Source organism: Littorina saxatilis, linkage group LG13, assembly GCF_037325665.1.
Source record: "Littorina saxatilis isolate snail1 linkage group LG13, US_GU_Lsax_2.0, whole genome shotgun sequence".
Taxonomy (NCBI): Eukaryota; Metazoa; Mollusca; class Gastropoda; order Littorinimorpha; family Littorinidae; genus Littorina; species Littorina saxatilis.
Window position 1 is genome coordinate 2,287,357 of NC_090257.1, and position 27,114 is coordinate 2,314,470.

Below are 27,114 nucleotides of genomic sequence, written 5' to 3' on the forward strand. Positions count from 1 at the left end.
GATGGGTTGTGCCCCAAAAGACATTCTTGTGCTGTGCTCTGTGAGAGGTGTTTTCTTTGTGCTTAATATTATTTTGTTTGGACCTAGCTATTGATGTGTACATTGTTGTTAAACAGTTGTTTGTTGTATGTTTACCAGGGTTTGCTAGTGTGTGATAGGGTTCGTGTCCGTCTGAAGATGTTAGTTTCTTTGTTAGTCCTGTGTTGACAACTCTTCGACAAGCGCTTAGAACTGTACCCACGGAATACGCGCTATATAAGCTTCATATTGATTGATTGATTGATTGATCTTTCTGCAAACCTCATGTGAGGCGGAGTGGAGCTTTAATGAGAATGATCGATCCCCGACGCCGCGTGCAGTCGGCTGATCTGACAAATTGGTGAATTTTCCGATGTCACGTAATAAAAGCCCTCACTTGGCTTCATTTCAACTCGTTAGTCATCGTGCGCTGAAGTCTACGAATCAAGTTCCTAATCGGTAAAGGTAGAGTTGTTGCTGTTGTCTTTGCTGCGTAAACGTGTCTGTGTATGTGTCCGTGTGTTCTCGAAGAGAGGCGTGTTTGTGTAACAGTCTACATGTGTCAGTTTGCATGATACTTGAATGGAACCTATGTTTTTGCATCCATGTTCGCTTGTTACAACAGTTTGAAAAAGACATTACTGTTTGCAGACATTTAAGCTGAGAAGTTTCTCGAGGTGGATTCAACCAAAGAACCTGTTTGCTGTAGGTAGTACGGCACTGCAAGGTATAGTGTTTCTAGAGACAAATAAACAAGTCGCGTAAGGCGAAATTACTACATTTAGTCAAGCTGTGGAACTCACAGAATGAAACTGAACGCACTGCATTTTTTCACAATGACCGTAGTCCGCCGCTAGTGCAAAAGGCAGTGAAAGTGACGAGCCTGTTTAGCGCAGTAGCGGTTGCGCTGTGCTGCATAGCACGCTTTACTGTACCTCTCTTCGTTTTAACTTTCTGAGCGTGTTTTTGATCCAAACATATCATATCTATATGTTTTTGGAATCAGGAACCGACAAGGAATATGATGAAATTGTTTTTAAAACGATTTCGGAAATTTGATTTTAATCATAATTTTTATATTTTTTTTCTTTTCAGAGCTTGTTTTTAATCCGAATATAACATATTTATATGTTTTTGGAATCAGAACATGATGAAGAATAAAATAAATGTAATTTTGGATCGTTTTAAAAAACAATAATATTAATTACAATTTTCAGAATGTTAATGACCAAAGTCATAAAGTATTTTTTAAGCCTCCATGCTGAAATGCAATACCGAAGTCCGGCCTTCGTCGAAGATTGCTTGGCCAAAATTTCAATCAATTTGATTGAAAAATGAAGGTGTGACAGTGCCGCCTCAACTTTTACAAAAAGCCGGATATCTATCTGACTCTCTCTGTCCCACTCTCTGTCTGCCTATATCTACGGAAAGAGCTGTATTATTTCTCTTTGAGCGTCTCTCTCTTTGTATGTCTCTCTATGTGTCTGTGTATCTTCTATTTGTCTCTCTCTGTCCCACTCTCTGTCTGCAGTGCGTATAATGTAGCTGTTTTCGTAGGTATAGGCAGACAGAGAGTGAGACAGAGACATGCAGATAAAAGAGACACACAGAGAGACACTCACATAGACATATTACAGCTCTTTCCGTAGATATAGGCAGACAGAGAGTGGTACAGAGATAGGCAGATAGAAGAGACACTCACAGAGACACTCACAGAGACATAATACAGTTCTTCCTTAGATATAGGCAGAGACTGAGTGACACAGAGAGAATCAGATAGAAGAGACACAGAGACAGAGGGTGAGAGAGACTCACAGAGACACAATACAGCTCTTTCCGTAGGTATAGGCAGACAGAGAGTGACACAGAGAGAGGCAGATAAGAGACACAGAGCGGACAGAGGGTGAGAGAGACTCACAGAGACACAATACAGCTCTTTCCGTAGGTATAGGCAGACAGAGAGTGACACAGAGAGAGGCAGATGAAAGAGACACAGAGACAGAGGGTGAGAGAGACTCACAGAGACATAATACAGCTCTTTCCGTAGGTGTAGGCAGACAGAGAGTGACACAGAGAGAGGCAGATAGAAGAGACACAGACAGAGAGAGAGACTCACAGAGACATAATACAGCTCTTTCCGTAGGTATAGGCAGACAGAGAGTGGGACAGAGAGAGGCAGATGGAAGAGACACAGAGACAGAGAGAGAGACTCACAGAGACATAATACAGCTCTTTCCGTAGCTATAGGCAGACAGAGAGTGGGACACTCACAGAGACATAATACAGCTCTTTCCGTAGGTATAGGCAGACAGAGAGTGACACAGAGAGAGGCAGACAGAGAGTGACACAGAGACAGAGGGTGAGAGAGACTCACAGAGACATTATACAGCTCTTTCCGTAGGTATAGGCAGACAGAGAGTGACACAGAGACAGAGGGTGAGAGAGACTCACAGAGACACAATATGTACAGCTCTTTCCGTAGGTATAGGCAGACAGAGAGTGACACAGAGAGAGGCAGACAGAGAGTGACACAGAGACAGAGGGTGAGAGAGACTCACAGAGACATTATACAGCTCTTTCCGTAGGTATAGGCAGACAGAGAGTGACACAGAGACAGAGGGTGAGAGAGACTCACAGAGACATTATACAGCTCTTTCCGTAGGTATAGGCAGACAGAGAGTGACACAGAGACAGAGGGTGAGAGAGACTCACAGAGACATTATACAGCTCTTTCCGTAGGTATAGGCAGACAGAGAGTGACACAGAGAGAGGCAGATGAAAGAGACACAGACAGAGAGAGAGACACTCACAGAGACGCAATACAGCTCTTTCCGTAGGTATAGGCAGACAGAGAGTGACACAGAGAGAGGCAGATAAAAGAGACACAGAGACAGAGGGTGAGAGAGACTCACAGAGACATAATACAGCTCTTTCCGTAGGTATAGGCAGACAGAGAGTGACACAGAGAGAGGCAGATAGAAGTGACACAGAGACAGACAGAGAGAGAGACTCACAGAGACATAATACAGCTCTTTCCGTAGGTGTAGGCAGACAGAGAGTGACACAGAGAGAGGCAGATAGAAGAGACACAGACAGAGAGAGAGACTCACTGAGACATAATACAGCTCTTTCCGTAGGTATAGGCAGACAGAGAGTGACACAGAGAGAGGCAGATAGAAGAGACACAGAGACAGAGGGTGAGAGAGACTCACAGAGACATAATACAGCTCTTTCCGTAGATCTAGGCAGACAGAGAGTGACACAGAGAGAGGCAGATAGAAGAGACACAGAGACAGAGAGAGAGACTCACAGAGACATAATACAGCTCTTTCCGTAGGTATAGGCAGACAGAGAGAGAGACACTCACAGAGACATAATACAGCTCTTTCCGTAGGTATAGGCAGACAGAGAGTGACACAGAGAGAGGCAGACAGAGAGTGACACAGAGACAGAGGGTGAGAGAGACTCACAGAGACATTATACAGCTCTTTCCGTAGGTATAGGCAGACAGAGAGTGACACAGAGACAGAGGGTGAGAGAGACTCACAGAGACATTATACAGCTCTTTCCGTAGGTATAGGCAGACAGAGAGTGACACAGAGACAGAGGGTGAGAGAGACTCACAGAGACATTATACAGCTCTTTCCGTAGGTATAGGCAGACAGAGAGTGACACAGAGACAGAGGGTGAGAGAGACTCACAGAGACACAATATGTACAGCTCTTTCCGTAGGTATAGGCAGACAGAGAGTGACACAGAGAGAGGCAGACAGAGAGTGACACAGAGACAGAGGGTGAGAGAGACTCACAGAGACATTATACAGCTCTTTCCGTAGGTATAGGCAGACAGAGAGTGACAGAGAGACAGAGGGTGAGAGAGACTCACAGAGACATTATACAGCTCTTTCCGTAGGTATAGGCAGACAGAGAGTGACACAGAGACAGAGGGTGAGAGAGACTCACAGAGACATTATACAGCTCTTTCCGTAGGTATAGGCAGACAGAGAGTGACACAGAGAGAGGCAGATGAAAGAGACACAGACAGAGAGAGAGACACTCACAGAGACATAATACAGCTCTTTCCGTAGGTATAGGCAGACAGAGAGTGACACAGAGAGAGGCAGATAGAAGAGACACAGAGACAGAGGGTGGGAGAGACTCACAGAGACACAATACAGCTCTTTCCGTAGGTATAGGCAGACAGAGAGTGACACACAGAGAGGCAGATAGAAGAGACACAAAGACACAGAGAGAGACACTCACAGAGACATAATACATGCAGCTCTTTCCGTAGGTATAGGCAGTGACACAGAGAGAGGCAGATAGAAGAGACACAGAGACAGAGGGTGGGAGAGACTCACAGAGACACAGTACAGCTCTTTCCGTAGGTATAGGCAGACAGAGAGTGACACAGAGAGAGGCAGATAGAAGAGACACAGAGACAGAGGGCGAGAGACACTCACAGAGACATAATACAGCTCTTTCCGTAGGTATAGGCAGACAGAGAGTGACACAGAGAGAGGCAGATAGAAGAGACACAGAGACAGAGGGCGAGAGAGACTCACAGAGACATAATACAGCTCTTTCCGTAGGTATAGGCAGACAGAGAGTGACACAGAGAGAGGCAGATAGAAGAGACACAGACAGAGAGAGAGACTCACAGAGACACAATACAGCTCTTTCCGTAGGTATAGGCAGACAGAGAGTGACACAGAGAGAGGCAGATAGAAGAGACACAGACAGAGAGAGAGACTCACAGAGACACAATACAGCTCTTTCCGTAGATATAGGCAGACAGAGAGTTGGGGACAGAGAGAGGCAGATAGAAGACACAGAAAGAGACACACACAAGAGACATACTACAGATCTTTCCGTAGATATAGGCAGACAGAGAGTGGGACAGACAGAGGCACATAGAAGAGACGCAGACTACAGAAAGAGACACTCAGAGAGGAGACACTCAGAGAGAGAGAGGGGGGGATATTTAAATAGGTCCCCCAATTTTTAGTATCTACCCCCCATACATCAACTCCCCTCACTTTCTCTATTTCCCCAAAAAAGAACCCTTTTGAGTGGAATGTTCAAGTTTGTCAGTCATGCTGTGTATATATATGTACTCCCGATATACCCCCAACTCAGTACTTTCGGTACATAGCGTAAAGAGAGAGTTGGGAGTATATCGGGAGTACATAATAACAGAGACATAGATGTATGTATGTCTCTGATAATAATTATAGACAGTTCTTCAGGGGAGAGTAGCTCTGCATTCACCTATTCAACTTGAACTGATTCTCTCCCCTGCATATCAAACCAGAATCAGTTTCGATCCGTTTGAGAACAATTTCCGGTGGGGGTATATAGGGATATTGCCGATAAACCAACGAGTGCTTGGTATTGTAACTTTCTTGTGTTTGTTTGTCTTCGCCTGTTTTGTGTTTGTTTGTTATTTTTCCCTTTTGTTTCTTGCGTTTGTTATGCTTTTTTGATACCTTTGTCATGTCTAATAATTTGTTTTCTTTTCTCTTTTTCTTTAGTTTTTTACTGCAATTTCGCATTACTATAAATTATACTGTTATCACATGTACAAATACTGTAACCGCAATCCTATATATACTATTACGATGCAGAGATAATAAATCAGTATTCGGTGCGTTATCGCTTGTGACCCTGTGTCTGTCATTTGTATGAACAATTAACGTGTACCAGCCTCTCACACGAAGGCGCGTACAGAAAACAATTTCGAAACCGAAAAACGTTACACAGTGTACACATCAAAGGGATGGCTCACTATTTCCGTCCCTTAGCCGACATGGTAATTTCCGCGTCAGTTTTTGTATTGTCCGTTTTGTGCGTGTACAACTAATTACACAGTTCTCTCGAATGTCGAGTCGCGAAGCATATCCGAAGACAACAAATGTGCGAACCGAGTGATAACTACTGTCAAGTGAGATAGAAACTCGTAACATCTCTCAGAACCGAGTGATAATTACTGTCAACTGAGATAGAAACTCGTAACATCTCTCAGAACCGAGTGATAATTACTGTCAACTGAGATAGAAACTCGTAACATCTCTCAGAACCGAGTGATAATTACTGTCAACTGAGATAGAAACTCGTAACATCTCTCAGAACCGAGTGATAATTACTGTCAACTGAGATAGAAACTCGTAACATCTCTCAGAACCGAGTGATAATTACTGTCAACTGAGATAGAAACTCGTAACATCTCTCAGAACCGAGTGATAATTACTGTCAACTGAGATAGAAACTCGTAACATCTCTCAGAACCGAGTGATAACTACTGTCAACTGAGATAGAAACTCGTAACATCTCTCAGAACCGAGTGATAATTACTGTCAACTGAGATAGAAACTCGTAACATCTCTCAGAACCGAGTGATAATTACTGTCAACTGAGATAGAAACTCGTAACATCTCTCAGAACCGAGTGATAATTACTGTCAACTGAGATAGAAACTCGTAACATCTCTCAGAACCGAGTGATAATTACTGTCAACTGAGATAGAAACTCGTAACATCTCTCAGAACCGAGTGATAATTACTGTCAACTGAGATAGAAACTCGTAACATCTCTCAGAACCGAGTGATAATTACTGTCAACTGAGATAGAAACTCGTAACATCTCTCAGAACCGAGTGATAATTACTGTCAACTGAGATAGAAACTCGTAACATCTCTCAGAACCGAGTGATAATTACTGTCAACTGAGATAGAAACTCGTAACATCTCTCAGAACCGAGACTTCGTGAAGCACTGATCGTAGTTGATCTTCGAACTTTCCTCTGTCGACTGGTGACCCATGGTGAAGTTTGCCGACGAACTGCTTCTCTTCTCGTAGCATGTGACGAGCTGCCTGTTTGATCATCCAGTAAGTTTCAGGACTCTTGTCGCTGCTGCAGTCTTTGACCAACACGAAATCGTCAGTTTCATAGAGTAGTGACTGCCTGTCGCCTGTGTTGTCATGGACAACCCTTCGTAAAGAGTTGTTTCTGTGCATATTTTTCACTGAACGCACAGCCGCTCGATCTTTCAGTCCCAACACATACTCCTTGATGGACGACAGACTATAACTCATGTCTACTGCCTGTTTCTCTGACGCATCCAGCGTTTGTTTACATCCGTCCTGGGACCGTTGTCACAAGGGAAGAATTCACAACAGAAGCATCACGTGGCTCAGCGGTCCGTGGAGACGATAACACAGAGCCACAGGCTCTCCCTGCCCATTGTTGTCACGCTCACTGCTCTTCTCAACTGTGCGTGCAAAACGTGCAAAGATGTCACTGTCAGTGTTCTGGGTCACTTTCACATTCCAGTGCTTGTTGTTGTTGATTTGCAACTTGTTTTGGCACAAATGTAGGATTTGACACTGGAGAACACACACGACTTGCCTTTGATGTTTGGCAACGAATTTCTTCTTCTTTCCTTCTCTGTAGTTCCTCGGCTCTCTGTTTGTCGTGCTGAAGCTGGCTGGGCGGTTTTCGACGGAAACGTTGTGTCATGGCTGACCGGTCCGTGTTCGAGACTGACACAAGTCGCAGGACGACTGTAGTTCTTGATCCCTCAGCGCATATTTTCCAGTAGCAGATAGCGTTTTCCTTGAGCAGGGCTTCCAGGGTAGGGGAGACCGGGGCTAGTCCGTCCCCGGGGCACATCCGTCTTTGTCTGTTTATTCTTACGTTTGCCACCTTTTAGTCATTCACACCATGTGAGAGTGGTGTCCCTTCTTCCCGCCATATCCTGCAGAAGTTCAAAGGTTGCGCGCCCATATATCGTGAGTACAGATCACAAAAAGTGTTTTTCTTCATTTTTGTAACATGAATGCATTGGAGTTGACTTAGGTTTTGATGCATTACCTCTGAGAACAAATACTTAGTCTTGGTGTCGATTGAAAGTGCGTTAGTTAAGGTCGAGTTCTGACGAAAGTTTTGCTTCTTCCTTCCCATGTTCAGACCATTCAGACCATTCAGACCTGTATCTTAGATGTTAAGTCATGGATGGTAGAAAATAAGTTAAAACTAAATGATGATAAGACAGAGGCACTTCTGTGCATGAAAAAGTCCACTAAGTTCCCAAATTCTCAACCTTCGTCTGTCCAAGTAGGCAATACCGACATCTCTTTCTCTTCTTCAGCTAGAAACCTCGGCTTCACCATCTCCTCATACATGACACTCAACAAGCACATCTCCAACATCTGTAGGTCCGCATACTTTGAACTCCGCAAGATCGCAACCATCCGCCATACTCTGTCCGTTCAAACTACAAACACTCTAGTCTGCTCTCTTGTTCTTTCTAAACTTGACTACTGTAACTCTCTTCTCTCTGGCTGTCCACTCTACCTCCTGCACAAACTACAGAAAGTTCAAAATTCTGCAGCACGCCTGATCCTCAAAGCACGAAAATATGATCATGTCACACCACTTCGCCGCACACTCCACTTGTTACCCATCCAAGCCCGCATTGAATACAAACTGTCCACTCTCTGCTTTCACTTCTTCTCTGCCTCGTCTCCTGCTTATTTCTCTGAACTTCTCACTGTATACACTCCTGCTAGACAACTCCGCTCCTCTTCTGATAGCCGCACCCTAGTCATCCCACACACAAAATCAAAAGCATATGGACAACGCACTTTTGCATTTTGCGCATCTACTCAATGGAACTCTCTCCCCTCTCACATTCGCCACTCTCAGTCAGTGCCGTCATTCAAGCGAGCACTCAAAACTCACCTCTTCCAGAAACACAACTCCTAAAGTCGCAACATTTTGCCATCCTGTTCTGTAACGGTTCCATCTCTATTCAGCTTGTTATTTTTGTCTTTTGTTTTAAATTATTATAAATATATTTTTCACTGCAGTAGTCCTTTAACCCTTAGCTGTAAGCTAGATATGCACAAGTCATGTCGGTGCCACATAATGCTGACACACATGTTCCTGTGCATAGTTCATGGATAACGTGTAGTTGGGAAGTTAAGAGTAGAAATAATTAGTATTTAGTGTAGGAGGAGGGTTGGGGGTGGGTAGGGAGGGGGTGGGTATGGTTTACTTTGAGCAGGTCAGTTTCAGTTTTAATAAACAATTCTAGAGAATTGTGTATCTTATATTTGAGTCTTTCGTGTTTTAGACATTGATGCATTTAATAGTTTTAACGAGTTGCCTTTTGTTTTATCATTCTGGTGTTTATCTAGATGTGCTGTGTATCTTATAAGAAGTTCTTAAAAGTTCGAAGTTATTTTAGCATATAGGTTTTTTATGGTCTTAACAGTTAAACATGTATTACGTTATCATTAAGATTCATGCTTTGTTAGCACTAAGCAGTTGTTTTAATCAGTCTGGTTTTCTCTTGTTTTCATCTTATGAACATTCTAAATGTTAGACTAACTTATTGTCTTGTACAGAATAACAACTGTGTGAATGGTGCTATACTGAATGAAAGAGTGTGACATGAAGTTCTTGTACATCATTGTAAAGAGTGTGAATGACGTTTTAGTTTAGATGTCAAGCGCTTAGAGCAAGCCTTTTTAACGAAAGTTTTTGATTTAGCGCTATATAAATGTTCTTCTTATTATTATTATTATTATTATTATTATGTTGTGCTCGCTATCTGGCACTAGAGTTGCCTGCCCGTGCGGGGGCAAGTCCGCCTATTTGTCATGGGGCATGTCCGCCGTGAGCAGTATGTACAACACATGTTCATGCGAACATAAAAACTGTCTGCACATTGATATCAGCTACACGTTTGTCTTGATGTAAAATAAAAAAAAATCAGTCTTCTAGTTCATCAAACTCGCCAGTTATGCTACCAAAAGCATAAAAGTAGGCGGACTAGCCCCGGTCTCCTCGCCAGTTATGCTACCAAAAGCATAAAAGTAGGCGGACTAGCCCCGGTCTCCCCATACGTAATTTTGTGTTACATTCTTTCGTATTTTGTCATTGGCATTTTTGAACCTGAATATTGAAGGGAATTAAAAAAGCTTTCCCACTAAAGCTTGCCCACTACTAGTCTTGTACCTACTATGGGATGAGAACGGCGGACTTGCCCCACCCTGTAGGCGAACTTACCCCGACTTGGGGCAAGTTCGCCTACGTTAGGGTAGGTCTACTTAAAGCAGTATGTACAACAAATGTTCATGCGCACATAAAAACTGTCTGCACATTGATATCAGCTACACATTTGTCTTGATGTAAAATAAAAAATCAGTCTTCTAGTTCATCAAACTCGCCAGTTATGCTACCAAAAGCATAAAAGTAGGCGGACTAGCACCGGTTCCCCTACCTTCCAGCGCTGTTGGGAGTCCGATAGCTGGCATTTTGAGGAAATATTGAGCGTTAATCCAAGTTGAATCAAGAGCTCTAAGCATTTCCGCCCTGTTGCTTGAAGATCTCGCGAGATCGAGAGAGAGATTTTGACTTGTTTAATTTTCCTACATGTTCATGTTATTTCAGTAGCTAAATGTTTCTTTTGTCTTTTTTTTCAGATACACCTACTAGGAACACAATGACTGAGGTAAGTTTTAACACCAATGCTGAACCTGACCTGGGATATAACTTCTATATTGAATGGATGAAAGTCTGTGACAAAAGTTCTTGGTCCAACACTGTTTGCTTTAGACAACTATTTGTTATTGCATGCAAAATGTTTATATGAATTGCATCTAGTATAATGTTTGTTTTATTAAGGGGGCACTGTTACCTAGTGGCACGCGTCATTTTCACTTCAATTATTTTCCAAGTAAGTATCAATGTATCCACGTCACATTTGGACAACATCATCAAAAACTATCAAGTTTTCAGAAATTGAATTTGTTAGCCTTCACCATGGACTGAATTTATAGAAAAATATATTTATATAATAATAATAATAATAATAATAATAAATAACTTTTCTATAGCGCGAGTCCCATCAATTGGCTCCAGGCGCTTTACAAATTCATTATAGAATAAACTAGCACAAATCAACAAGCATACAAAGCATACATTTAACTGAGACATAACACCAAGAACCCAAGCACTAAGCAAAAACTTAGCGTACAATGTGAAAAGTACACACACACACACACACACACACACACGCACGCGTTCTCACAAAGCGATAGATTAGTTGATTTTTAACATCCCGTGATATGTATATGCCAAACGACTAAACAAATTCCTCTTTAAGATGATGTAAGTTGCAAGTGAGTGGTAAACAAATGACTTAATTTGTTACATTAGTTTAAAGCTACTAACCAGGATGTCAGCTATTTTGAGAAAATCAGTCTTGAACGTGTCACACTGAAAACAGTTATATGTATCCCTAGAAAAATTGGTAGTACATGCTTCATAGCTCATGAAATGGTGAGAAATAGTATAAAAGAGCATAGAATGAGACCAGAAATAATTTATGTTTGCCGTTACAACCGTTATGATTGTGAATGAATGCAAATGCGCTAGTACGCTGTCATACGGAAACAAACAAAACTCCAACTGTAAGTTCCCTCCACTGTATTAATCAGTTATGACAGCATACACACAAATACACACAATCATGAACATAAAGGTTATATACTCAAAAATCCGGTACTCACAGTTTTGTAGCAATAAAACACCTAGAGATGACAATCTCGTACAATTGTGCTAGCAAAACTCTTTACTCTTCAATCAGGTAAAGAAATACAAACGGTCCGTGACCACATAGGCGCACGGTATCTAGTTTAAGTGTAACGACTCACGGCTCTTGTATAGTCAAAAATCACCGTCTGCTCTGGCTACTAAATATTCCTTATCTTAAGTTATCAAGTTCTTGTGGACATATTTTAATTCTGGTCCTACGCAGAATCACACAGCTTCTATAGCCGTACACTAGGAAATGTATTTCTACTAAATCCTCTTACTGGCGACCTCGGTCTACGCAGTAATATCGCCCAGTGACCTCTAGGGTCCAACTATACGGACACAATATAACCGTGCTCTAGCGTCTAGAAATCCCGTCGAATCTCCGCTTGGCAAGTCAATAGGTAAGATATATACGGCGACTTCTCAGATCCATGGTGATGTCATCTGGTCACTACCTTCTCGTCTGACCGGTTATACGACGCACTGCACAACACAAATAGCGGACATCTTGTCTTAGATATCTGTCTGCTATGTTTAAAGTTACAGTGTTAGTCGATTCAACTTATGCGATAAACATTAACATTACTCAAATGTTTATTCCATTTACCTTAAAAGTGCTTTACGCGGGCCTCCTTTCTCCCGGTCGATTCCTGTGACAGACCCCTCTCTGTCGCTGGACAGTGGTCAAGTGTACTGATATCTGCGTTTCGATTCACAACGTCAACTCTCTGTCAGTGAGTGAGCTGAATTCACAGCACGTGCTAGTCACTTTTCTGTGTCACACTAGTATCCCTGGTTTGCGCTTCTAAAAAGCGTGGAGGATATCACTGTCAACATTGCTGGTTAGTATATTCCGTGATTTCCTTCACAATGATTGGGTTTCTGTGAAAGTCTTGGTGCACCAGATTAAAATTTAGTCCTTGACATTTCCAACGATGCAGCGGGGGTTCTGCAAATAATCAGTTTGACAATGTGGCCTTTTGTGGTCTTTGTTTACAAAAAGGGACGCTTCGGATCGATAGTAAGTATCCATAAAATCAAGTTAAACACATTTTAGGGTGATTTTGACTAAATGCAGGCAGTATAAGGTACATGAAGCATAGTTCTCTCCAAAACTGCAAAAAAGTTAATTTCAACCATATTGACCATCACCACCTTATTCTGTTCGCTGAGCAGCTAGCCGCCAGCGACTTATCTATCATTTTGTGAGAACGGATCACATATATATACAATATTTAGAAAAATTATGTCCAAAACAAACTCACATTTTTTGAAAAGTCCATGCTAAACCAATGCAGGCTTCAATTCATATTTGGTCATAATGCTTTTAAAGGTTACTCCTGTAGTGGCTTCTACCGAATACGTCCAACTTCACATCGTTGCTGATCCGAATAGAAAGTTTGAATGAAATGACAGGGAGATGAATGTTTTAGTTGGGATGCGAAAATGGGTGCAATGTTGTGTCGTTCAGTGTAAATTCAGTCACCTATGTTTATTCAATTTTCTTTTTATTTCCACAGATTGACGCAAAGGAAGGAGACATCCTTAGAATCCCTCGCATTGCCTACAGCCATTATGTCATCTACATAGGTGCGAATATTTGTGTTATATTTCCATTTTTTCCCACATAATTAGTCCACCTATTTGTCCACAAATGAAACAATTTAGTTGACACAAAAATGATGTCACTGAAGAATCCTCGACGCCGCAATATTCGCATGTGCCCTATGCATGATGTATACTGCATTTTGGTACCAGAATAAGTAACTAGGTTTTAAAACAGCATACTTTTTTAAAGCTCAGAATTCTATACATTTGCCCAGTGTCATCCCCAACCCTCCTTGTAGTATTTCTGATGATCTAATGGCTAAGGTAACTGTTACAAGGCTGCTTATCGAGCAGTGTGTCAGAAATACATGAGAACATAGTTCTCAGTCCAAAGTTTGTTTGCTTTCGTAGTGAAAAGTTGTTATTTCAGTGTTACGCATGTTCCGGTGTCATGTTTTTAAAGCTGTCTATACAACTACCAGTTGGTCGGACCTTCGTGAAATTCTGCTTGATTACTCCTAATGATTGTTGTTCAATGTGTCTGGGAAATAATCAGTTCTTGGTGCTAAGTATTGCACAAAATAGAATTTTGTGTCACCGAATCATGCCTGATGCGCCCTGTCCTGAACAGGTTTAACGCCATCCCGCTTTGTTACTTGTGTGTTAAAAAAGGATACATGTGGAACATGAACTGGATAAGGTTAAAGCTGTTTTATTTTTTACCTCTGATCCCCCAATCCCCCTTCTGGGACCAGCAGAAAAGAAGAACCAAATGAAATGCACATCACACCAACATCGATTGTGCCTGGTGTTTCATATTTCTACAGGAAATGGTGAGGTAATCCACAGGACAGGCCCTCCACCTTCGGATTTTGATTGCCAAGAAGAATCCCCTGCGATACATTTATGTCTTGTCAAAAATGCCATGGCTTCCATAAGACTTGCCAAGCTAAGCGACGTTGCCGGCAAAAATGTCATGGTACAAGTCGCGAACAACTTGGACTCTCAGAAAAGGTAGATTTTCGGTTTCTCGAATTTTATCAATCTTCTTTTGTTTTGTTTTATAAATTACTCTCGAAAATCCACACACAGCCTATTGGTCATAACTTCTGACATTTTCTAAGCAATTAATTGAGAACAGGTATGGATCTCTCAGTGGAGGACACCCTCAAAAATGGCCGCAAAACGTGCCTTTTGTAGCCTCTGAAACTGTTGACACCTACCGCATTTGACAACAGGCTACACAAATACTAAAGACGTAAGGTGCATGAAACACATAGCTCTGAACAGGAAATCGAATGGCCTTTCCAATGGTAGTCCGAAGTGTTTGGTAAGTAAACATTCTGATTTTGTGCAGATTTTAAGATACGGGGCATTGGTCTTTGTTCAGGTCGATTATAGGGGTGACCTTGTTTGACAGGCTGCCACGGGATGCCTATACAAAGTACCACCGATTGAACACATGATATGAAAAGAAGACATAATTACTTTTTTCCAGCATATGAAGTTCAATTAAAATGGAATCGTGGTTTAACGCTTTTTTGAACGTGCGAAAATTGTTGCAATAATTTTTTGGCCAAGTTTATATGCGAGGACGTTTCACTGAGGAAATAACTTTTGCAAAGTGAGTGGATGTAGCTGGGTTACTGTGTACATGGGTCCTGTGCTGATCAGTCTCACAAAGCAAGCCATGTGTAAAAGTCCACGTGTTTTTTCCCACGTGTTTTCTAACCGGAAGTTCTAGTTCCCCTACTAAGTCCCCAGGGCTACAAACCGTATGGCCTTTACCTTGGGTCTGTCAATTTTGCTAATTAAGTTTATTCAGACTCTAATGGATTATATTTTTCAGGCCCTTCGGGCCGGACGTAGTGGTGAAGCGAGCGAAGTCGAAGCTCGGAGAGACGGGCTACAACCTGTTCTTCAAAAACTGCGAGCACTTTGTCATGTGGTGTCGCTACGGGGTTGAAAGGAGCGAGCAGGCAGAGGTGCTTTCTGTCTGTCTATCTGCTGGGTTGAACGCCGTGGTCAGCGTTTTGGGTAAATGACATTGTTATTCAAATAATTCCTGGGATTTCACCAGATGGGAACAAAAATGTCCCAAGAGAGAAGTTGCACTAAAGATCTACACAGGAATAGGACAAGGGATGGTTCCTTTATATCTAGGTGTCGATCGATGTGCTGATGTGTCAAGGTAAACGCGTAGATTCCCTTGTCTGTGTATTTAGATGTGTGTTGCTCAGAGCTTAGCTAGCTCAGCGTTTTCATTCTCACTTCTCTTCCGATAACTCTCCGCGCGCGGTGGTGATGGTAGTGTGTATGTGTGTTTGTGTGTTTCTCTGTGTGTCTGTGTGACTGGCTGAAGTAGAGAGAGAGAGAGAGGGAGAGAGAGAGAACGTGTGTATGTGTTCAGGTGTGTAGTGTGCTCGTTAGACCGCTCTTTATTTGTTTGTTTGTTTGCTAACAAAACCCTCAAATGTTTAATAACTGGAGTTAAGTGTGTGATTTTAAGCGAAAATCCGTGTCCCCTTCGTTTCAGCTATCCAGCGTTTGAGGCCGATTGGAAAAGAAAACAAGCAGACGACTGAAAAAGGCAAAAACAAGCAGAAGGATACTAACAGCTTCGCACAAAACAGCAGCACCTTGCCCAACCAAACCGACATCAACCTACTGACTTTGAAAAATCGAGCTGAAAACAATGACGGTATGTTGAAAATGCCATCGTTGAAACTTGCACAAACTGCGGGGTAAAATTAACCTTGAATACACTACGGACGCAATTTCAGACACTCTTTTCTGTCAAACAAAATAACTAAGAAACGGCATAATCAAAGCTATTAATAAGTATAGCAAACCGCGTACCAACCATAACTTTCAACAGAACAAAAACCGCCGGGGGTTGGTGGGGCACACACAAACAAGCACGCACGAACACAAGTACGCACGCACGCACGCGTGCAGGGTTCACCTTGGGAGAAAATAACTATGGGTCATTTGACCACCTCGACCAAACTGTCCTAGAGGGAATTCTTATTTTTCATTTTCAGACTTTACATGCACCTGGTGCGTTAGTAAACCCGACCCTGTTCACGGACACACGCACGCACACACACACACGCACACACACGCACACACACACACACACACACACACACACACACACACACACACACACACACACACACACACACACACACACACACCACACACACACACACACACACACACACACACACACATTTGGTCGATAAAGATGAAAAAGACACTATGCTCCTCGGACCGACAAAAAAGCAGGGCTGACAACAAGCCACCAAACATTTTAAAATGTGGTATGTGTGTATGAAAGTGTACATGTCCGCCTTTTTTGTGTGCAGATGAACACTGCAAGCGTTTGGGGAGGTCAGAGGCGCCGATGGGTCTCACGGAAATGTTAAAACGATTTATTCCAGGTAAGAAAAGCGCGGTTTGCATTAAGCTAATATATATTCAATTCTGATGAACACAGGAAATCTGCGCATTGAACACCTGCATGTGAGGCGCATTGATACACGCTCTACAGGTCTGTGTTGGCCTTGGGAGTAATTTACAAGGTCTTCATGATGTCCTGTTAAGTTTACTAACATGTGTTCCCATGTACCGGGTCTCTGAACCAGTTTTGTGAATATGCCCGTCAAACTCGTGCCTTTTTTGTGTTAGGCCAAAAAAAATAGGTGTGGTTACGGTAACATAGCCAAAAAAATAGGGTAGGAAGGTAGGCAATCACTTTTTTTTTTTTAAACTTTTTTTCTAATGTGTACAAATTAAACCTACTTGACAGGGAAATAAGTGTGCGACTCGAGCGCTTTCGCTTTCATTGCGTTTTCTGTACTCGCTGGGTTTTTTGTGTGTTTTTGTTTTTGACAAATGTAATAAAAAGTTCTAGGGTCGGCCCCTAAAAATAGGGTAGGTCGGGTTACCGTAACCACACCTATTTTTTTTTTGTTAGGCCTTATGTATAAATTTGTTATCCATGCATCGATACGTCCTTTGAAATGTACGGCCCTTCCCGTGTTAACGATTGTGTTCACTTAATCAGATCTAACCAGGCTTTTACATGGGCTAAGGCCATCCCTCCGCTTTGACAAATACCAGGAATCAACATTCTAGGTGCTTTCTGTGCCGCAGAGCAAGATCTTTTATGCATTCAGAAAAGCCACAAAATTCTCTCCTTTGCAAGAAAAGAAGCTAGTTATCAGCTTAAAACTAAAAGTGGTCCATATTAGGGGCCCTTAACCTAAATTCCAAACACTGCTTTTGAGAAAAAAGACAAAGTCTACTTTTCATCACTCACGAAAAAAAGAAAACAATTTTATGTGAAAGAATTAAGCGTGAGCCGAGTGATAGGATGGTAATACGGAAACCCTTTTCTTGAGACTTGACCCTTGCAGGTAAGTGAACTGAAAGAGTATGAGAACAAAACGGAATCATTTCGGCCTTGTTGCAATCGCATGAAAACAGAAGCAAGCTCGGTGACAGATGAAATATCATAACATTGACAGGCTTCCAATAGAAACTTCGCGGTTATCATGGTCGACTAATGCCCACCCGAAAGCCTCATCAAAGCCCAACGGAGCGAAGCGACGAAGGGCTTCCATGAGGCTTTGCACGGGCGTCAATCGACCATGATAACATCGAAGCTTCAAATGAAAGCCCGTCAATTTGTAAGTGAGCCATGTATTTTACCACACATAATAACTCAATTGTTGATAATCGTATTCAACGTCTGTGGAAGAAGAGGGGCTGTCTTAACATACAGAGAATTCATCACTAGTTAATATCCTGTAATATATTTATCTTGTTCATCCATCGATCGTGTATTCATAAGTGGACGTTAGAACACTTCGTTATCGTAGCTTTTAGCTCAGACATGACTGACCTAAGAAACGCATTATAAAATTGGTGTTCTCAAAACCTACCGTTTTATGCTGGAAGAAGCAAACACACGTTTAAAGATGCATATCATACGTATGTTTTAAAATAGATAAACGTACAGCGGTACACTTTACAGTTTTATGTTTCAGACTTTGACGCGTGTGACAAGGACATTGAAGAGGTAAAGAGAAGACGTCAGAATACTTCTGCAAAAAGTGCGAAAGCCAGCGTCTTGGTGGCCTCTTTGGCCGGCAATCTGTCAGCTGTCTTCAATTCGTCAGGTTTGTATGATACGTAATCAATCGTGTGACCGATACTTGTAGAGAGTGCACTTCATAATTGCTGATTAAAGAAATGTCTCAGGTCCACAGGTGAGTTCCGTAAAAGTAGAGATCGTTTGAGTATTTTGTCAAAATTCGTAATAATACATGGAATAATGGTATGTGTTTTATTTGCAAAAGCTTTTGTTTTGTGTCGTATGTCGAGATATGCTATTCACATTTAATTTCATGCAGCAAACCCCACAACATTAACACAAAGTCTGCCTCCAGCTGAGGTGCGTGCAGCGTATGAAAAGGAAAAAAAGACTGGGTCAGACCCCAGTTAAGGAACTTACTTTGCCGTTGGCAAGAACTACACGTGCTTTTGTGGAGTTTGATCTGGTTGAGAAAGATGCATTTTTACGCGTTCAGTAGTTGACAATTACACCTAGGCTGCAATCACGACTCATTTCACTCCTACTTCATATTATGCAATTAATTAACAAATAAAGCAGTTAACATTAAAACAAAACAGAAATACATGTGTTGGTTGTACAGATGGTCACTGGTGACGTGTGAGCTCGTTTGCCCATTTGGGTTCCCCACACTATACTCTGAGAGCATAGACAGCTGCACTCCGCTTTCGTTGAGTAGGCGTGCTGGATATTTTCGTGTTTCCATAACCCACCGAACTCCGACATGGATTACAGGATCTTTTCCGTGCGCACTTGGTCTTGTGCTTGCGTGTACACACGAACGGGGTTAAGTCATTAGCAGGTCTGCACAGAAGTTGACCTGGGAGATCGGAAAAATCTCCACTCTTAATCCACCAGGCGGCAGCGACCGGGATTCGAACTTACGACCTCCCGATTAGGAGGCCGACGTCTTACCACCACGCCACTGCGGCCGTCGCGGATGGTACAATATTCAGTACCAATCGGTTTTTCCGGTTAGATTCCTCTGCTGTTTTGTAATTTACAGCAGTTTTAAAACAGTCAATCGCAACAGCGTGCGCGAGGGTGGCGCAGCTCTTTTGTTCCGGATAGTGTACACGTCCGCTTTTTTATGTACACAGATGGTGACTACAATCGTTCGGAGATACCATGGGTGCTGATGTCTCGGGAGGAATTGCTGACAAAATATAGACCAGGTAAACGTTAAGCAGAGATCTTTCCAGCATTTACCGATAAAAAAAAGGTGTAAATTACAAGAAATAAAAATTAGCAACTTTTCATAGTTTGTTGGTTGGTTAGTTGATTGGTGGGTTGGTTTGTTGGTTGGTTTGTTTGCTTGCTTTTCTGTTTGTCATTTATTATAATTTTGTATTATCTAGATGTAAGGATAGGTTGTCAGAAAAGGCGTAGCCTTAAAACTCTATCCTTGAAAAATAAGGTTCCATCAAAGTTCCATCATCTTCCTCTCCCCTCCCCATCCCCCTTGTTTGATGAGGAAGGTTACAGAGAACCAACCGTATATCAGTGCACTCGATTGACCGATTAATTAATCACGCCTCAGCCTTTTTTTTCTTTTTTTTCATCAAGTGTGGGGGGGGGGGGGGATATGTCTTGCTCCAAGTGTTGTTGCCTAAGGCAAAAGACAGATGAACCTAACCGGCAAACAAGTTGCGGGTATGTGGTCAGTAAATAATTATGAGCTTGTATTGCTGTTTTTGTGTAGAAGAGGTGTAACGTATATTAACGTATATAACGTATATTAAATGGTAACTAGAATGTACTCTCTTTACTTTTTTCAGTAATGCTCCAGTTAGTTAATGATTCAGACAGGCATTAAAAAAAACATAGAATATATTTTTGTTTTCTTTTTACATTTAGCCAAGTTTTGACTAACTGTTTAAACATAGGCTGGGAATGGAGACGAGGGTGGTGGTGTATGTGTGTCTGTGTAGAAAGATTTGGAGAAAACGACTGGACTGATCTTCATGAAACTTTACATGAGAGTTCCTGCAAATGATATCCCCAGAAGTTTTTTTCATTTGTTATGACGTCATATCCGGCTTTTGTGAAAACTAAGGCGACACTGTCACACCCTCATTTTCGATCAAATTGATTGACATTTTGGTCAAGCAATCTTCGACCAAGCCGGACTATGGGATTGCATTTTAGCTTGGAAGCTGAAATAATTTAATAATGAGTTTGGTCATAACAAATCGGAACATTCTAATAAAAATGTAGGTAATCAATCCACAAATGATTTCATATTATTCTTTATCATTTCCTGAATCAAAATTAATGATTCGGAGGTCTCGATTTTGATATCACTGTCTCAACAGACCAAAGCAAAAGATATCACCACACAGTCCGTCGATATTGGGTAATGTCTGCCTTTTTTGTTACAGACGATGACCGCACATATTTGGGGATGTCACGGGGGTCGACGTATTCGGAGATGGTGGAAGGATGGACGCCAGGTAAAGAAAAAGCAGTTAATAGGAACTTCCAGATATTTTAACGATTAAAAAAAAAGTGAACACCAAAATGGAAATCGGCAACGGGCAATGTGTTCGCTTTTTGTTTTTGTTTGTTTCTTTGTTTGTTTCTTTGTTTGTTTACCACGACCATGCCGATAACGCCGATCTGAAAAAGTTATCAAATCGGGGCATATCGCCGTCAAAATCCAGCACATGGCAAATAAAAACAAGTCGCGTGAAGCGATATTTAAACATTTAGTCAAGCTGTCGGCATCAAAGTAACAGATTAACATTAAAAAACACAGTCATCGCCGAGACTATATTAAGAGAGAGAAAAAAACAGAAAAAAACCCCGAGACCGGTCACGCTCGTCTCTGCGTAGCGCGCGAACGCAGTACTTACCTAAACCTATTTTCTGTAATTCTGAGCACATTTTTATGATAAACATGACATTTATTTGTTAGAGATCTCAACTACCAGGCAAGCAAGCCTTGGTTAAATCCCTGTTTACTTACGAATAAGTTTAGCATAACTAAAACACAATACTCCGTTACCTGGTAATCGATCAAACGTGTACAAGATCAGAAAGAAAAATATGGTCTCGAAAAGCTGCGAAGGTAAAGAGTTGACACTTATGGCTCACTGAAAACTTTGATGTGACGGGAGAAATAACGACGTGACCCAAACTGCATCACACACAAACAAAACTACCAATTCTCCAAACTAGGAAAATTCTTTCTTTTGTGTAAAATTCGACGTTCCTTAAACAGGTCTTTCTTGGTTTTAATACTACATTTTGCAAAATGAGTCTGTCTGTATTTTTACTGACAGTCATGTGTTCAACACAGAATTTCAGGTCAGAATAGAAATTATCATAAATCGCTATTGTGATTTCGGCGTAGCAAGGGCCGAATATTTTGACACAAACAAGTATTACTCGTCTTCGACTCGTCGGCATTATCCTTTTCTCGTCATATAACACAGACACGATTGACCTTGGAAACTTATATTCACATGTTCTCGTTCATCCAGTTGCCCTGTGGTTCCCAACAACAGTTAGAAAACCGTGTTACCGTAGCTTTTAATGCAGACATGATTGACCTTGGAAACGTCATGGGTTTTCCCCTTACGCTGGAAGAAGTCAACAGAATTGGTGACGACACATGGTATAGCGCTGTTATTACAATTGTTGAACTTATAGCAGTATGTGAAGATATCTAAACAGTCTGCTAACCCCAACAGTCTTCCGGCCTTCTTAAATTCGTTGGATATGTAGACTACACGTTAACGATTTTGTTTTCAATATTCATTACTTAATGTCCCATTGCTGTGAACTTTGGGTCACTTCCTCCCAGTGGGAAGTTAGCAGCAACAAGAACTGCATTACCTATGTGTGACTGTGTGCGTGTTTACACACAAAACAACAATATATACAAACAAACGATATCAGCCACCTAGCTGCAGCGGTAACACGGGGTTGGAACACGGATACTTTCTCTGAGAAAAGGTTGCAAGTACCGGCCTAGATTGATGGAAGCCAGGTAGCTCAGTTGTTAGAGTTGTTAGAATCCAGGCTCGGGTGGACACGTGTCAACTTAATGTGCAGACTCAGAGACGGTATTCATGTACCATCCCCGTGTTACCACAGTTGCATATATGTAAAAAAAAAAAAAAAAAAACCCTCGGTCAGTCTGCCGTAAGTGCAGGTGGCTGACTTCACCTAAACACTCACACACTTGGGTGTCGCGACCCCTGCTGCTGCTAGCTTTCCACGGGGGAGGGAGGGGAGCAATCCTAATTTCCCAGCAATTGATAATAAAGTAAATGAAATGAAAATTGAAATCTTTGACCCGAAGATCGTATGTCCAGTGCTCTACCATTTGAGCTACCGGAGAACCCAACACTGTTGCTTGGAGAGTGTGGGTTTCGCCGGTACTGGTAAAGGTATTTTGCGCAGGAACACAGGTGAGTTTTATACGTAAATGATTGGAACAGTCCATAAAAGTCAAGAATTACTTTCATGGTTTTTTTAGTGTTTTTTTTATAGATATCTAATTTAACTTTCTATTTCCATGTTAAATTACGTGAATATTTGACTAGCTAGACATGTGCAGTTGGGTCGCTTTGAGGAGGAAGCTACTTTGACGGTGATCAATTAATAAAAGATGAAAGTTGCAAAAGAAACAACTAAAAGTCACCATGTAAGTTGCATCGCCCTTAAAGTGATCCAAATGCAACGGTCTATCAAAAGGCAAATTCTCTACCAAAGCAATGTGATTAACCACAGCGAAAGTTTCACCACTTTCACTGTTTCAATTGTTTCTTATTTGCTGTCTTTGTTCGTGCATCTTTTACTAGATCTACAGCGTGGTACAGTCCAAATCGGCCTTTTATATTTCCCAAGCTTTTAACCTAATTCTTCTTTAAAATGTGTCTAAATTTCAACATTCGTTCCTATCTAACTTCCTTTCTACACTTTCATTTTGAATTGAAGTGAACTCAACAACAACAGCAAAGTAAATGTGACATTTTTTGTACCCTAACTTAGATAACTTGGCAATCTAGGGTACTGTTTGGATCAGATATCTCTTTCACAGGGGTCACGTGATCACTTCTCAACTGAGTTTTTCCCCAACATTGACCCGACAAAAAGATAAGATACCAACAAAAAAGAAAACAAGATAAACAAGAAATTCCTCCGATAGGAAAAACACCCCCGTCAAAGGGAAATAACCAATAACTCCCTAACCGTGTGTTTGACTGGTCCCAATTTTTGTAAGGACCGTCTCAGGAATGTATAGAACCTGTTCACCAAGTTTGGTGACGATCGGTCCGTTCATTCTTGAGATCTATATGCGAACACAAACACACAAACAAACACACAAACAAACAAACAAACACATCGAGTGAAACCTATACACACCCCTATACCGGGGGTGTAATAAAGATAGGATCAAAATAAGCTTAACTCGTCAATTACTGTATGCGGGAAAAAAGTCGAATCCATTACATGTCGATGTTTGATTCAACTTTATCACAACACCACGACACTCAACTCTATTAAATGTTTATAAAAGTGCATTGTGTTGTATTGTTTTGTCTGTTATTGCCTGGTACGGTATGGTACTACGTATGGTATGGTATTGTATTTTGTCATAATTATTGTTAGGTAAAAGTTTTGAAAGCAGATCATAATTTATATTTTGTAGGTGATGGACCCGTCCATGGGCCCCCGAGAAATATCCCCGGTGGAGGATGCCCAGGCTGTGGATCGGTATGTATCTTGCGACTGATACTTGCAACGTATTACCTCGACGCTTACAGAAAAAATATTGCACTACAATAAGTATCTTTGAACAGTGCAGAGCACAGGAAGTGCGAGGAAATGAAGCACAGGGATCTGGCGTGGCGCTGAAGGACACACTTGAATGTTTTCTCTCTTTATAGCTCTCTGCCTCTCTTACACACACACACACACACACACATATGTATATATAAACACACAAACAACCACCAATACTGCCCCCCCCCCCCTCCACACACACACACACAACTGTCTCAGTAAAATGGAACTGAGTATGATCGTGTCAGGTTAAATTATCATAAAAGGCAAACAAAAGTTAGCCGAGACCCGAATTTTAACTGTATTCTTAATTAGAGATTTAAGCGCACTTGGCGCGCATGGGCATATATATATTTATATATATATACAGTCCGCTCATTGACATCTGATTGTCGATCACCAGGGCCCCTGCCCCTTTGGCTTTGCCTTCTAAGGCAACATGCTGCCGCACAACTTGGCTGCCCTACCACAGGTCATCTCCAAGCCGACTCTCTACAGCGATGCAGTGTAAGCAAGTCACAGGCCTTTGCTTGATACCGCCCTGCATGTCACTCCGAGAAGGAAGGATTTGCCGGTAGCAGCTGCCGGCACCAAAAGGCTGTCTTGTCTTTGCTTCTCATAACATCTCTGAACATTCAGTCGCCATAACCAGCGATGTGACGTGTGTTTAATGTTTTGGGAGGTTTTTCTATGGTAGTGTATGCATTGCAACAACGCAATTATAATCTGGAATGTTGTTGGTGTTGTGTCCCCCCCCCCCCCCCCTGTTATCATCAGGATTACTAGCACCTTGGTACTTATCGTACACATAGCCCAATCAGTTAGCTACCTTATTCTTTCAATATCACAAAAGCGCGCTGCCCACACGACTTACCGCCACGTTTTTCCCCAAGCAAGTGTTAAAAATGAGGCTGTATGAACGGAAACATCCGGTGTTTCAACGGAATCATTTGACACACCGTGATCCATAATCTCTCGCTCAACAGCCTGAACCGTTGGGAGTCCAGGTAAAACCGTGCTGCCAAAAAAGGATCTGTCACATTACCGAACTAGACTTCTGCGAAAAAGTAACCACTATATTAACCAGAATTGGTGCTGTTACAAGGGGTCGTTCCTTTAAGGTGAGGCAAATATTTGGTTTTTTTCAAACCTGTGGGCGTGAGTAATCTGTCGGTTTGAAACGAGTCATTATTTTCTTGTTTATATTCCCCAGTAAATATGCCATTCTTGTTGTGAGGATGCAAAAGGAAAAGAGAGATATAAAATGAGTCCCTGTGAGCTGTGTTTGTAACTTGTTATTTTCGAGGTTGAGGAGTGTGCGTGTCTGCAGTGTACAATACTCTACTGGTATGGGTTGAAAGTCGATTACGTGGCAGGAGATCAAAGAATTCATCAAACCCAACGCATGTCATACGTTCTCCGGAATGTGTATGGGTGTTTTCGTGTTTCTATAACCCACCGTTCTGACATGGATTACAGGATCTTTTCCGTGCGCACTTGGTCTTGTGCTTGCGTGTACACACAAAGGACAAGTCACTAGCAGGTCAGCACCTAAGTAATTGATCTGGGAGTTCAGAAAAATCTCCACCCTTAACCCACATACCAGAATAAGACATGGGACACACATCGACACAATCGTTGTTCTGGGCGACCGCGAAAAACGAGTAACAACTGCAGCTGTAGATCGATACATTCAATTCTATCCGCAGGGATTGGCTTGGGTTTTGTCCACTAGACGTCCATTGACTGTCGCAATTGTGCATTACGATAGTGAGGAGAAACTTCTGAAAGTTGTTTACAGTGTACAAATGAGAGGAACGTTCAATTCAATTCTTCATTTTCTTGTTTATTTTGCAATGGTCTTACCTAGTACCTGCAACAGTAATTTTATCTATCACTTTTTGTTTGTCTGGTCTCCACCATATTTATTTCAATCGTTGACAACGGTTGTCTGCAATCTGAGAAATGTGGCTTCAAAGTTTGTATCAAACTTATTGACCAAATAGAAGATTTTTTGTTCTACTTCTCTGTGAAATTTAATTTAATTGGGTAATGCAAAAATGCACAAAAAGCGATTGAAAAAGCATCGTCGATCGGATCGAATTTGCACCAACCTGGCGGAAGGTATCGTTCACTGACTGATTGGTTTGCAAATTGACTGATTGATTCCTGGCTGTGAAGACACTCTACGTCAAATACACAATATTGCATGTGTTATACAGCAGGGTGAAATATGAGTAGCATTTGAATTAGGCACAGCTATGTTCATTTGAGTATTGAAGTATGAACACAAGAGTTGGACGATGTGGTGTAAGTTTAGTTGATGTAGCCTGTACGATCATGAAACATGAGAAAGTAAAACGAAGTGAGACAAGGGGCAGATAGTTGTTGTTGTGTTTATATGTAACCTTGTTTAAGCTTGATTGTTTACATTATAAAATGTTATAAATTGTTTGTTTTGGTTTTGACTAATTTTGCTTTTTTGCTTTTGTTTTATTTTGGGCTAAACCTGAGTAATATAGTAACGTGTTGAGTAGTCACGCAGACTGGTATTTCCTGTGCACATGTGGGGCTTAAGTGTTTTGAGGTTTATAAATTTAATTATTATTATAATCTAGCATACCTACTACTTCCGCTTGTGTTTGTTTGTTTGTTTGCTTAACGCCCAGCCGACCACGAAGGGCCATATCAGGGCGGTGCTGCTTTGACATATAACGTGCGCCACACACAAGACAGAAGTCGCAGCACAGGCTTCATGTCTCACCCAGTCACATTATTCTGACACCGGACCAACCAGTCCTAGCACTAACCCCATAATGCCAGACGCCAGGCGGAGCAGCCACTAGATTGCCAATTTTAAAGTCTTAGGTATGACCCGGCCGGGGTTCGAACCCACGACCTCCCGATCACGGGGCGGACGCCTTACCACTAGGCCAACCGTGCCGGTTTCCGCTTGTGTGGAAATTTTATATTGTATTCATATTATGATTATGTGATGTTGT

The 27,114-nt window shown here is 41.7% G+C and overlaps 1 protein-coding gene and 1 long non-coding RNA gene across 5 annotated transcripts; one reads left to right on the top strand and one right to left on the bottom strand.

Annotated features, from left to right (window-relative positions):
* On the top strand, positions 1-25,390 carry LOC138946265 (uncharacterized). 4 transcript variants are annotated; one of them, XM_070317800.1, is made up of 12 exons: positions 1-483; positions 10,509-10,537; positions 13,146-13,215; positions 14,001-14,187; positions 15,023-15,210; positions 15,710-15,874; positions 16,545-16,619; positions 18,231-18,362; positions 19,417-19,491; positions 20,698-20,769; positions 23,979-24,043; positions 24,516-25,390. In XM_070317800.1, exons 2-12 carry the CDS (start codon positions 10,529-10,531, stop codon positions 24,543-24,545), a joined length of 1,068 nt encoding a protein of 355 aa, XP_070173901.1. In that variant the 5' UTR covers positions 1-483; positions 10,509-10,528; the 3' UTR covers positions 24,546-25,390. The 4 variants fall into 4 exon arrangements, with proteins under 4 accessions (XP_070173901.1, XP_070173904.1, XP_070173902.1 ...); XM_070317803.1 differs by having other exon boundaries at positions 1-477; XM_070317801.1 differs by lacking the exon at positions 1-483 and adding an exon at positions 497-745.
* On the bottom strand, positions 11,498-12,481 carry LOC138946023 (uncharacterized). Its single transcript, XR_011449172.1, has 2 exons — positions 12,233-12,481; positions 11,498-12,108 (listed from the first exon to the last, which is right to left on the bottom strand). It is a non-coding gene; the product is annotated as an uncharacterized lncRNA (long non-coding RNA).
* Positions 25,391-27,114: the final 1,724 nt, after the last annotated feature.